Consider the following 11,962-nt stretch of genomic DNA (forward strand, 5'->3'; position numbering starts at 1 on the left):
CGACTATTTTGGTATTTGCATCATTTTTTTTTAGTTTTCCCTACCTCAAAAATTTTCTGTTCTTCGCCATTGTTCTTACTCTCGTATCCCCAGCAATGTTGACGATGTTGTTCGGTTCATTTCCCTTGTCATACTGATGTTGATACTCTTACAGATGTTTATTGACTACTTAAATAAAATTGATGTGCGCGTACATAGCCTTGGCATTGCAGCTCAAATAAAATTATAGAAGAACCTTGGTTGGAATTTATAGGTCTATGATTATTTGGTTGCATTCAGAAAAGTGTAAGATTATGTCATGAAAGAAAAAAGATTTGAAGACCTCGAATATTTACTTGTTTCTTTTATATTTCATTATTTTGTAATTGTCAAAGACAACTCGTGTATCTCTAAAAAAATGTGGTATTGATTAAAGAAAACTGGACATATACTTCGATGCCACGCAGTCTTGAGTGTGCTACATGACGGGGATCGAGACTGCTGGGCCGAGATGACACGCACTCTTGCGCGATGGCTGGCTGGGACGGTCTTGGTGCGGCGACCTGGCGGCACGGTGTTGGAGCCCATCGCCACCTGCAGAGGTCTCTCGTCCGCCGTCTCTACTATCAACATCTCCGCGTCCTCACATGCCCCATGTCAGACAGGGTCGTGAGACATTGAAGCTGGTGATCGATAGAATTAACATTGATCAACGGGAAAAAGATTGAGATCTCCCCACGTGCAATTTTTCAGCACAAGATAGCACCCTGTTAATCAACGATCGCTTTTGCGACTTAAATTCGGGTGGGCTGGCTCGACATCTTGAGCTCTACCACCAAGCAGGCACGTACTTGGTTCTCAAAATCGATAGAATGCGCTCGCTCCACGCAAGCGTCTGGGATGGGCCCGAGTAGTCCTACGTACAATTATCATTTTTCTCTAGCTTTAGCTTGTATCTGGATATGCTACCAGGTTGTGCGTAGGTGGGCGAACCATTTTAGAAGTCGTTTGGAAGCCAGGTTTTTATTTCGTTTGTAGCATTTTGAAATAAATACATGTATTCATTTCATTTACATTGTAATTTCAGAAATAGACACTTGTTTGGTTGCCACAGGAATTGCAAATGACAACAGAATTCAATATTGAATTTATAGAGACTTCCATAGAGAATCGCAAATGACAGGTCTCAGCTTGGAATCGTGTTTACCCATGGAGTCATTTTGCTGGAATTCATAAATAAAATGATGGCCCAATTCTGTGGCAACCAAACAACCCACCTATAAAATTCCAAAACGAATTCTAGGATTTCAGGCCCAAATGATGGATACCAAACGACCTCTTAGTGTTGTGTTGCAGCTAGCATCGATGTTCATTTGGGATCCTTGATCAATAAGTAGTAGTGTGTAATGTGTTGTGTACTTGTGTTGGTTTCACTGCATTTTGCCTATTGGTGGCTTCATTACTTCAAAACCGACCCTTGAGCCTTCCGTCTAAAAAAAACTGAGCAGAGAAAATGATTGATCTTTCTACTTGCTTTGGACACCTTAGAAGATGACAGTATATCATTTGAGATTAAGGTCACAATTAGGATCCTTACAATGTGGTGTAAAAGAGAAGGTTCCTGAGAAATTCCTGGTCCCTTTTTTCATAGTTCACATGCGTTTGAGATTTAGGTCGAACATGTTTAAAGAAAAACAGTCACCCCAAGCTATAGCAAAAATAAGGGCTAGTCTAATTCAAAGGAATGTCATAGGAATTCTCTAGGTTTTCATCCTTAAGAATTTTTTCTATAGATTGTATTGCACTATGTTTTAGAGAAAGAATTTCATTTACTCACGTACAATTTCTATGTTTTTCCCGTGGATCAAACAATAGTTGGAAACATATCATGTAGGATCCAAATTATTATAGGATTCTTTCTTTTGAGAGCACGCGCAAAGCGCCATATCTTTATTTATAGAATAACACCCGCAAAACAAAAATGTATAGAAGTAAAAGCAAGTTAATATACAAGATTGGGGCAAACTGATGTATGAACATCAGAACACGGTAACCCTCACTCAACCCACACAAGGACAAGGTTCAGGCAAATTTGTTTCGTTTTAGTTGTCTCTGAACATTTCTGAAGACACCGGCGTTCCTCTATATGCCTAGATTGACCAAGCAATGACAATGATCAAAGTGTATAGTTGTATTCTTTTAGACTTCCTCACTCTTTTCCTTGCTACATCTCACCATCTTTTTAAGTTGGCTTTTGAATCTGCAACACCATTCTTTTGAGGTAGACATGTGAAGCGATGATCGGATTGTTCTTGTAATCCATGGCTATCCTTCGATTATAGGTCCAGGGTCTATACTTGATCTATTTGTTCTTGTAATTCGGCAATATGCATATCCCTGACGACAATTTCAATCTTCTCTCATAGTTTTTCAAATTAACTGAACACAACTTTTGACGGTCATGTCTCATGTGATGTCATTTATCAAGTGTTCTGAGGGAGAGCATCTACTGCAAGTCTTGAATTCTTGTGTAGGACTTAAGTTTTGTTTACAGAAAGAACAACCGATCTATTAATCATCGTGAACGGTGCAAAAGACATCAAATGTAATAAAAATTAAGAATAGGTCTTCGGATTACGAGCGGTGGAAAGAGCCGAATGCCCGCAACCCGTTTTCGCCCTGGAGCCGGGCAAACCTTGCTGAAGTAAAGTTTATTGTAGTAGACGGTAGAGAAGTCACCGTCCTAACAAAAGGCCATATTGTATCGAGTGAGACGTTTTTGAGGCCGAGCTACATGTAGCTCCTTATTTTTAAACAATCAAAATTCATATTGCAAAGTTTCAAAAAAAAAATCTGAAATAAAGTTCTAGAGGTAGCTGTAAAATGTCAATGCAAATTAATTTGTGTTCTAGGCTACACCAAATTGACAAAATCTGATATATTTTGTAGTCTTAAAATGTGCATTGATCACTATAAAATTTGTTAGGATTTGCCGTTTTTGTATAGCCTGGAATATGAGGTTTTTTGTATTGATATTTTATACAATTGTAATATACTCCTAAAATTTTCAGCTATCCCTAAAATTTTGTTTCGAATTTTTTAAAACTTTGAAATATGAATTTCAATTGTTCGAAAATAAAGGGCTAAGTGTAGCTTGGCAGTTTTTGGCCCATCAAAATGCCTCCAAAAGATTGTCAAAACACTTCGATAAAAGAATATGAAAACACGTTCCTTGATCCGGACAAAAGCCTTTGACCCCGTTAGAGATGGCAAGAGTTGACCTTCCTTCACTAATCACATGCACCTTCACAGATTTTCGCTTGAGCACTAATCACGCGGTCACGATCCCAAGTTCCCAACCCCATGTGCTCCCATCCAGCGACGCGGCCGACACGTCCCCACCGCCACTGCCCTCACTGACTCTGGGCCCCACGCTCACACGGCCCCACCCGTCAGCGTCACTCACGCCCGTGATCGCCGCGGCCGCACCGGCGTTCTCCATTACCGTTTGAACACTCGAGCTCGCTCGCCATTACCACTACTAGAGCACACACACCGCGTCCCCATTCCCATCCTAGCTCGATCTCGTGGCCTCGTCGTGCGGGATTCCCTCTCCCAGATCCCGGAGCGCGGCACGCAATGAGGGCCCGGCGGCTTCTCGCGGTGGCGGCGCTGCTCGCCGCCCTGCTCGCGGTCTCGGCGGCGGCGGCGGCGAGGCTCGATCTGGACGAGGTGGACGACTCGGAGGTCCTGGAGGCGCTTCTGGCCGTGGACGACGAGGAGGACGCGTCTGCCGCGGCGCCGGAGGACAGCGACGGCGGGGGCGCGGAGGCGGTGCGGCGGACGCAGTCCATGGTGCTGGTGCTCGACAACGACAACGCGCGCCGCGCCGTGGAGGACCACGCCGAGCTGCTCCTCCTCGGCTACGCGCCCTGGTGCGAGCGCAGCGCGCAGCTCATGCCGCGCTTCGCCGAGGCCGCCGCGGCGCTGCGCGCGATGGGGAGCGACGTCGCCTTCGCCAAGCTCGACGGGGAGCGCTTCCCCAAGGCCGCCGCCGCCGTCGGGGTCAGCGGATTCCCCACCGTGCTCCTCTTCGTCAATGGCACCGAGCACACCTACACTGGCCTCCACACCAAGTGAGGACCCTGGTTACTCTTTCTCTTCCATGATGATATTGCAGCTGCCTTTCATCTGCTCGGCGAATTGACTATAATAGGTTCTTCGCTATCTTGTTGATAGGGACGGCATAGTTACGTGGGTAAGAAAGAAGACCGGCGCACCAGTAATTACCCTTCAGTCCAAGGATTCGGCTGAGGCATTTCTCAAAAAAGGCCAGAGTTTTGCTATCGGACTATTCAAGAATTACGAGGTACGCGAATTGCTAGATGCAAATGTTCAGTTTGCTACATCTTCAGATAATAACTTGAGATTGAAGCTACACTTTCCCTGGATTTAAATATTGTTTTGTTTACCCATATCCATTTCTTTGTCAGGGAGCCGACCACGAAGAATTCATCAAGGCAGCCACTGCTGAAAATGAAGTACAGTTTGTAGAAACCAATGATAGGAGTGTGGCCAAGATTCTTTTTCCAGGAATTGCATCCGAAGAGCAATTCCTGGGCCTTGTGAAAACTGAACCTGAGAAGTTTGAAAAGTTTGGTAAGTACCTTTTGCATATGTTTCCCTTCTGTTGCATGCCATGATTTGATCAGTAACTTAATAATTGAGATCCTTACTCATTATTCAAAGGTAATGCCACATTAAGCTTCAATTTCTGTGGCTCATGTTTATCCATTTGGTGTACGTTTAGCAATCAGAATTGAGCACATTAGTGAATTAGCTTATGTAAAATCATTTTGCAGATGGAGCATTTGAAGAAAAGGAGATAGTGCAGTTTGTGGAACTCAACAAGTTCCCGCTAGTTACTGTATTCACTGATCTAAACTCCGCTAAAGTCTACGGAAGCCCAATTAAGCTGCAGGTTAGTACTCTCAGCCTTTCTCACCATATTTTTAATTTAAAAACTGTTCCCTAGAGGGTGGAAGGATGCAATAAGCATTTTAAATATATATTGATGAAGAAAACATAAATGGACTCTTTTTTATATGGTTAATTGCATATAATTTCCTGCAATTTTTTGCTAGGTCTTCACTTTTGCCGAAGCTTATGATTTTGAAGATCTTGAATCAATTGTTCAAGAGGTTGCCCGTGGATTCAAGACAAAGGTGTGCACTTTTGATACAAACAGATGTAGCTGTCGTTACTCTGGTTTCCTGACCATTGTCATAATCATCTAAATGAAAACTGTTTTCTCCCTGGATTGCAGATAATGTTTGTATATGTCGACACCGCTGAAGAAAACCTTGCAAAACCATTCCTGACACTCTATGGCCTTGAAGGAGATAAACCTACTGTATGTTCATTGTTTCATGGATCTCATTTTGGAGACAATTTCCATCTTTAGTATGTATTTCCCAGTAGATGCCGGTCTAGAAATGTGTGCCTGACTGCTTGCATTTTGGTGGATTTGTTTCTGTATTATTATTATTTAACGATATAGACTATTGCTAAAACTATAAAATTTACCAGGTTACAGCATTTGACACCAATGATGGTTCCAAATATCTGTTGGAGGCAGATATTAACATGAAGAACCTAAAGGTACCGAGTTATTTATTTCACCTTTTATGGCATGTTACTTGAGGCAAATTGATTAACTATATTATGAACTGAACAACTATGAACCGAACAACAGGAGTTCTGCTTAAGGCTTGCGGATGGTACACTTCCTCCATACTTCCGATCAGAACAAGTACCGCAAGAAGTAAGCTTTTATTTTTGTCAACTTTTGTGTCTTGCAAGTTTAATGCATCGTGATATAAATTCCTGTAGCAGTTAACTTAAGCACAACCTCATTTTAAGTTGGAGCAACTTATACACTTGGTGTTTCTGACATTAGTAGATAGCCTTTGCTCTCTAATAACCTCTGTTAACATATATATGATAGGTTTTGCAGATTGTTTAATTAATTTGTTTGACCCTCCCCCAACATTTTGCAGAAGGAGCTTGTTGAAAAGGTTGTTGGACGCACATTCGATTCTTCTGTCCTAGAAAGCCCTCACCATGTCTTCCTCGAGGTATTTAATTTACTTGAAGCTATTTATCTATGATTTCTTTTGTGCTCTAATACTCAAAATCTGTCATGTTCAAAATATTTTATTTTTACCTCCCAACATCTCACAGTATCTTGTATCTGTAAAACACAGGCTTATGCACCTTGGTGTGTTGACTGTGAAGCGATAAGCAAAAACATTGAGAAGCTGGCCAAACATTTCAGTGGTTTGGACAATCTTAAATTTGCACGTATTGATGCTTCTGTGAATGAACATCCCAAACTGAAGGTAATTCAGTATTTGCAGTACCACCATATGCCCACAGCAGAGATATCAAATACGTTTAACCTTTTAGCTGCGTCATGCTATCTGTTGGTGTATGGTTTCCATTTTAATTAGGATTATGTGCTGTAAATTACTATATCTCCATCTTGGTAATTTAAGGCCATGCAGTCCATTTATATTTATTTTGTTAGATTATTTATGGAACTTAAAATTAGGTTGCTTGAAACTTACTCCACCAAATGAATTTTCTTGGAGTACATTCCAAGAATATTGTAACTAAGCCTATATAATAATATGTGTTTGAAGAACACATGAATATCGACTTAGTGACATGCATGATGATGTGGAGTTTGTTTGTTGTTCACCGCAAATGTTGTCATGCATTGACTTCCAAAAGATAGCTTTGTAAAAAAGAAGCAAAAGAATGACTTCCCATACGTTGAATATGATGTTCTGGTGGAATTGGTGCCACTTATGACTGTATATGCTAACCCCTCTTTGGAAGAAAGGCTGGAATAGTTTAGGTGAGGTAATGAAATGAGCAACAACTAGCATTTTCGTTGAAGTTGCACTTGCAAAAGAGATGTGTAGTTTTTGAGTATGTTTGCTTTGACTGCTGGAATCTGGAAGCACAGTTTGTTGCCTTTCTGCCTGATGAAACGATCTAATGAGCCCACTGTGCATATCAATGTATTGTGGTATACCTTTCTCTTACAATTCTCCATGCTTCGATGCAGGTAAACAATTACCCCACACTCCTGCTTTATCCTGCTGGGGACAAGACCAACCCGGTACGTCTTCTGAAACAAATGCAAAACACGCCGTGAAAAGTCATTCTTCACCGCATGTTAGTGATATATTTTGCTTTGTTTATCGGAAATGCAGATCAAACTTTCAAAGAAATTAAGCCTGAAGGACATGACGAGGTTCATCAAGGAAAAGCTCGAGATTTCCGATGTGGAAATCAAGGAGAAGCCGCAAACTCCTGACATCGAAACAGTGGCTGCCGCTGACGGTGTAAAGGATGAGTTGTAGTAGAATGCTCTTGTTGTGTATCCATAGACTTTGAGCATCCACTGAAGGCGACTTACGGCGACAGGCAAGGAAATAGAGTAGGACATCACCTCAGATATAATGAACATCTAAGATTAAATTTCTTTGTGCTGATGATGTATACGGGTAGTCAGACTTTCCAGGTTTACTTCCTATAATGTAATAATCGTTATTATAGCATGTTCAACTGGCATATGTAATGTAGCACATACTGTGAATTAGCCTTATCCTGTATTATAATAAAATAAATTCAGACACTCTAGCATCAGAAGTTGCATGAATACCGAAGCTCGGGTTGGGCCTCTGCTGTTTCATACTTTATGTTTTTGTGGTGTCAGGGTAAACTCTTAGAAGTCAAATATAACATAGGTAGATGAGATTGGCTAAGTCTAGAAATAGATACTACTTGTATTCCGAGGGAACAGAGAAAAATACGCAAACGTAAGTGCAGTGTACCTACACAATATTCCGTTCCACTTCAACTGTAACAACACTTGACAAAGGATTTCAAGAAGTTTTAACAAATAAGAAGAAAATTTGGAATTAATTTTGTAGGGCTTTCCCCTCGCCCGAAGGAGAGGGAGCCCTTCCAGAAATTCTCAGTGACCCGTGAAGGCCAAAGAGGGGGTTTGGAAATAGTTTTCAACCAGCAATTGACGCGCCTCGGTATTACCTCACTAGCTGCGTCATTGCCCCAAGCGCAAAGATGCCTCAAAACGTTAGCCCACCTCCTCCTCTTATAGCCGCTCCCTTCCCTGGCACTGCTCCGTTGCCGAGGTGGGACTAAATTAGAGATCCCGCAACAGCACGAGAGCCTCTCGCAAGCTGGGCTTTCTCGCGCGCCATGTACGTTTCCTTGGGCCGTGTTGACCCGATGCTGCGGCCTTGAAATCCCGTTTAATTACGATCCAGCGATGCAACCCAAACACACCGATCCGTTCACCATTAATTAAATTTGTAAAATGGATGCGATAGCGCGTGGACCGCGCGAGTCCTCCTGTGTGAGACATTAGTCTAGTTAATGATTCATTAAGTTTCAACAGCCATTTCAAAAAGGCCCGCATCTAATATATAAAATAATAAAATGGCCGCAAGTACATCGATCCTACACGTCTACTCCTCCCCGCCGTCAAGTCCATCCCTGTTGATGGCGTACAGTCCAGATGGCTTCTTCCTAGCGGCATTGCTTGGTGACGGAGCGGTGGCAGTCGGTCCTGCGCTCGGCAGCCCGGTGGAGTTTGTCCTCACGGTGGACTAAGGCGGCGTTGAGCTCGGTCGCCCAGTGCTTCCTGATCTCCTCCTCCGTCGCCGATGCCGCATGTTCCTCCACCACTACCGCCGTGACTAGCGCCGCTTCGTGCATCACTGCCGCTGTGGCGGCTGCCCTCGCCTGCCACACTGCGGACGCTTCCTCGTCATGCTCCGATGATCGAGGTCTCTTGCGGCGGACATGCGGTGCGTCCTATGCACCTGCCAGGGGTCCCTTCCTCCTTGGCTAGGAGGCCCCAAGCCATAGCTAAGGTCATCACCTCTGCGACGCGGCCTTCCTTCTCTGCATCATCGGCGATGCGGTAGGCCTTGTTGCGTGCCGCATTGGCTGCAACATCGATCGCCGCTTCCTTTGTCGCCTACATGCGCACCGCGGTGCGACAACGCTCTTGCACGACAATGGTGGCAGCGCCGCGCGCCACCGTCTTCAAGAGCGCCATGGCCGCCTCATGGCGTACGCCACGCATGGTCGCCGCGGCGGCCTCCTTGGCCACCGTCTGCTCTGCGTCTGCCAGAGCCTAGTGAGCCTGCTGCGTCGCCGCCTCGACCACCTCCACTAACGCATGCTAGGCCACGTCGCCTTCGTGCTCAAAGGTGGCCACCTCGTCGTAAGCCTACCGGTGGACCATCTCCATGGCATGATCTCTACCTCCTCATTGGACCTCGGAGGGAAGCTGGCTAGGCACATCGCCCTTATGTGGTTGCAATTGGCGATATTTCGGTGAGGCATCGATAAATTTGGTGTTTTCGATGTCAATGGTGGGGTGGTGGTGGTGGTGCTTGTCGCTGCGCTAGTGGGTGTTCTTATAGCCCTCGTATTGGGCGGAAATTGGTTGTCGGGCGCGCGAAGTTTTCCGGTCGCGGCGGGCAACGATAAACGACCGGGAGCAGGGAACTGGAGCCGCCGTGCACCGGAACCAACTGGAAGCGCGGGAATCATCTAGGGCACGCGCCAATCCGGCTACGATGCATTAGCGTCCCATCGTCATTAAAGATAGAGCGTCATCCTTGACAACGGGCAGGTGGAGAGGACAATATGAGTCGGGCTGGACGCATCACCCAACCAATACGAACAGCCACCACTAAGAGCATCTCCAGTCGCGTCCCCAAAACCGTCCCCCAAAGGGATTTGGGGCGTGCCAGATAAAAAACGTTCCCAGCCGTGTTCCCCAAAACCGTTTTTTGTCTGGTGCGCCCCGATACGGTGTCCGACGCCCCAAGGTCGTCCCCGCCCCACAGGGATGCTTCGGGCACACCAGACACAGCGAAAAGCGAGGCGGGATCCCACATGTCGGCGACTATTTCCATAAATCGTTGGTTCGCGCCTTTTTTTCTCTCGCTCCTTCCCTCCCGCGCCTCCCATCCCCCCGCCGCCGCTGGATTTGCCAGCCGTTTCGACGACTGATCTCTTCTGAGAGTCGGCACCGTCGTCGTGACTGGCACTCTCGCCGGTCGTTCCGCCGCCGCCACTTCGCCAGCGCGTCCCAGAACGCGGCGTCAAATCCGCCCGACCTCTGCGCACACAAGGTGCTCGACGACTTGTCATGTACGCACGATTGGCCGCTGTTCGTTGCCTCGTCTGCCGCGGCGCATTTTTAACCATTGATTTTGCTTCACACATGGATAGCGAGGACGAGATGATTGCCCTACTGCTGGAGGACGAGCAAGCCTTCAACGATGACCTCCGGGAGCATTTGATGATCATCGCGTCCCTCCAGGACGTTTAACGCCAAGGTGGAGAAGATGAAGAGGCCGCGCCGCGGAGGATCAAAGCCGGGGAGAAAGAAGTCGAAGCCCCGACAGAGGATGGAGGGGCATACCATGCTGCACAACGACTACTTCGCAGATGAGGCAACACATGCCGACAATTTTCGGCGCCGGTATAGGATGAGCAAGGGTCTGTTCATGAATATCCTCCACGGCGTTCGAGAGTTCGACCCCTATGTCAAGCTCAAGCACGACGCTGTAGGCGATGTCGGGTTCTCGTCGATTCAGAAGTGCACCGCTGCCATGAGGATGCTTGCATACGGAGCACCTGCTTCGCATGAGTGAGTCTACTACCATTGAGTGCATGTACAAGTTTTGCCGAGCTGTGGTGGAAAAGTTTGGCAAATACTAGTGGAAAGTCATGCTCCACCATGCAACTATGAGGTCAATGGCCACAAATATACCAAAGGCTATTATCTAGCAGATGGTATATATCCAGAATGGGCTACTTTTGTCAAAACAATCTCGAATCCATCGGGTCAGAAGAATTCCCACTTGCTTCGCGACAAGAGGCTTGCAGGAAGGATGTCGAGCGGGCATTTGGTGTGCTTCAAACTTAATTTGCAATTGTTCGGTACACTGCTCTAAGCTGGTCTCATGACCAAATGTGGGAGGTGATGCAGGCTTGTATGATCATGCACAACATGATCATCAAGGATGACCACAAGAATCATGCCAGGACATATGTTGGTCCCTATGAGTGTTAGGTCCCTCTTGCGAAGGTTGATCATGAGTTGACTGCGGATTTTGCTGATTTTCTCGTCATACACGCAAAGCCCCGTGACAACAATGTTCACGAGCAACTTCAAGCTGATCTCGTTGAGCATTTGTGGAGGATCAAAGAATTATCAGCAAATGCCGCGGCACCTTGATCTAGCCCTATTTATTTGTTTAGTTGTTTTGTTATTTGTTGTATTTTAATTTGAAAATAATCTCCGCAACATATTTATTTGTATGCTATATTTAATAAATGGTTGTATTTTGATGTTTGGGGGCGGCGTTTGGGGGACGCGACTGGGAAGCGACGTCCTTCAAACGCGACACGAACAAAACACGTCCCCCGAACGCTCGATCCAGCGCCATTTGGAGACGGTTTGAGGGATGCGACTGGAGATGCTCTAATCTTTTTGGGGGGCCGACTCAAATATGACCGTTTGATTGTAATTTGGGATCCCTCCATTTTGGGTTAGCGTGCTGGATATCCTCTCAGGGCATGTACAATGGTAGAGAAGGCATAACTTCCCTTATCCCGCAACGTCAGCTAGAGAAGACATTAGATATAATTCATACTACCTACAATGAATTATCTCTTACATCCATCTCTAGCAATTAATATGAATAATTAAATTTTGGTAGGAAATTTGTTGTAAGGGGAGACATATGTGATACAATGGAGAAAATAGTCTCTTATATTTCTTAAGAGATGATCCCTTAGCTAAGGGAAGATAACCTTCTCTTTCTTTGTTCTCTCTCCCCAACTAAGTAAAAATCTAACG

At 45.3% G+C, this 11,962-nt stretch overlaps 1 protein-coding gene and 1 non-coding gene across 2 annotated transcripts; one reads left to right on the forward strand and one right to left on the reverse strand.

Annotated features, from left to right (window-relative positions):
• Positions 1 to 3,618: 3,618 nt before the first annotated feature.
• On the forward strand, positions 3,619 to 7,744 carry LOC124669745 (protein disulfide isomerase-like 1-5). Its single transcript, XM_047206302.1, has 12 exons — positions 3,619 to 4,115; positions 4,219 to 4,348; positions 4,473 to 4,638; positions 4,842 to 4,960; positions 5,124 to 5,204; positions 5,306 to 5,392; positions 5,569 to 5,640; positions 5,735 to 5,803; positions 6,039 to 6,116; positions 6,246 to 6,380; positions 7,115 to 7,168; positions 7,263 to 7,744. Exons 1-12 carry the CDS (start codon positions 3,619 to 3,621, stop codon positions 7,410 to 7,412), a joined length of 1,638 nt encoding a protein of 545 aa, XP_047062258.1. The 3' UTR covers positions 7,413 to 7,744.
• A 241-nt stretch (positions 7,745 to 7,985) lies between these two features.
• LOC124685469 lies at positions 7,986 to 8,138 on the reverse strand. Its single transcript, XR_006997463.1, has one exon. It is a non-coding gene; the product is annotated as a U4 spliceosomal RNA (small nuclear RNA).
• Positions 8,139 to 11,962: the final 3,824 nt, after the last annotated feature.

Source organism: Lolium rigidum, chromosome 1, assembly GCF_022539505.1.
Source record: "Lolium rigidum isolate FL_2022 chromosome 1, APGP_CSIRO_Lrig_0.1, whole genome shotgun sequence".
Taxonomy (NCBI): domain Eukaryota; kingdom Viridiplantae; phylum Streptophyta; class Magnoliopsida; order Poales; family Poaceae; genus Lolium; species Lolium rigidum.

What these genes read in the sequence shown, in the direction of transcription:
- LOC124669745 (XM_047206302.1), top strand. Translation starts at nt 3,619, where the DNA reads ATGAGGGCCCGGCGGCTTCTCGCGGTGGCGGCGCTGCTCGCCGCCCTG. An exon ending in GAAGCCCAATTAAGCTGCAG is followed by an intron (nt 4,961 to 5,123) that starts GTTAGTACTCTC and finishes ATTTTTTGCTAG; the next exon opens with GTCTTCACTTTTGCCGAAGC. An exon ending in TTGAAGGAGATAAACCTACT is followed by an intron (nt 5,393 to 5,568) that starts GTATGTTCATTG and finishes AAAATTTACCAG; the next exon opens with GTTACAGCATTTGACACCAA.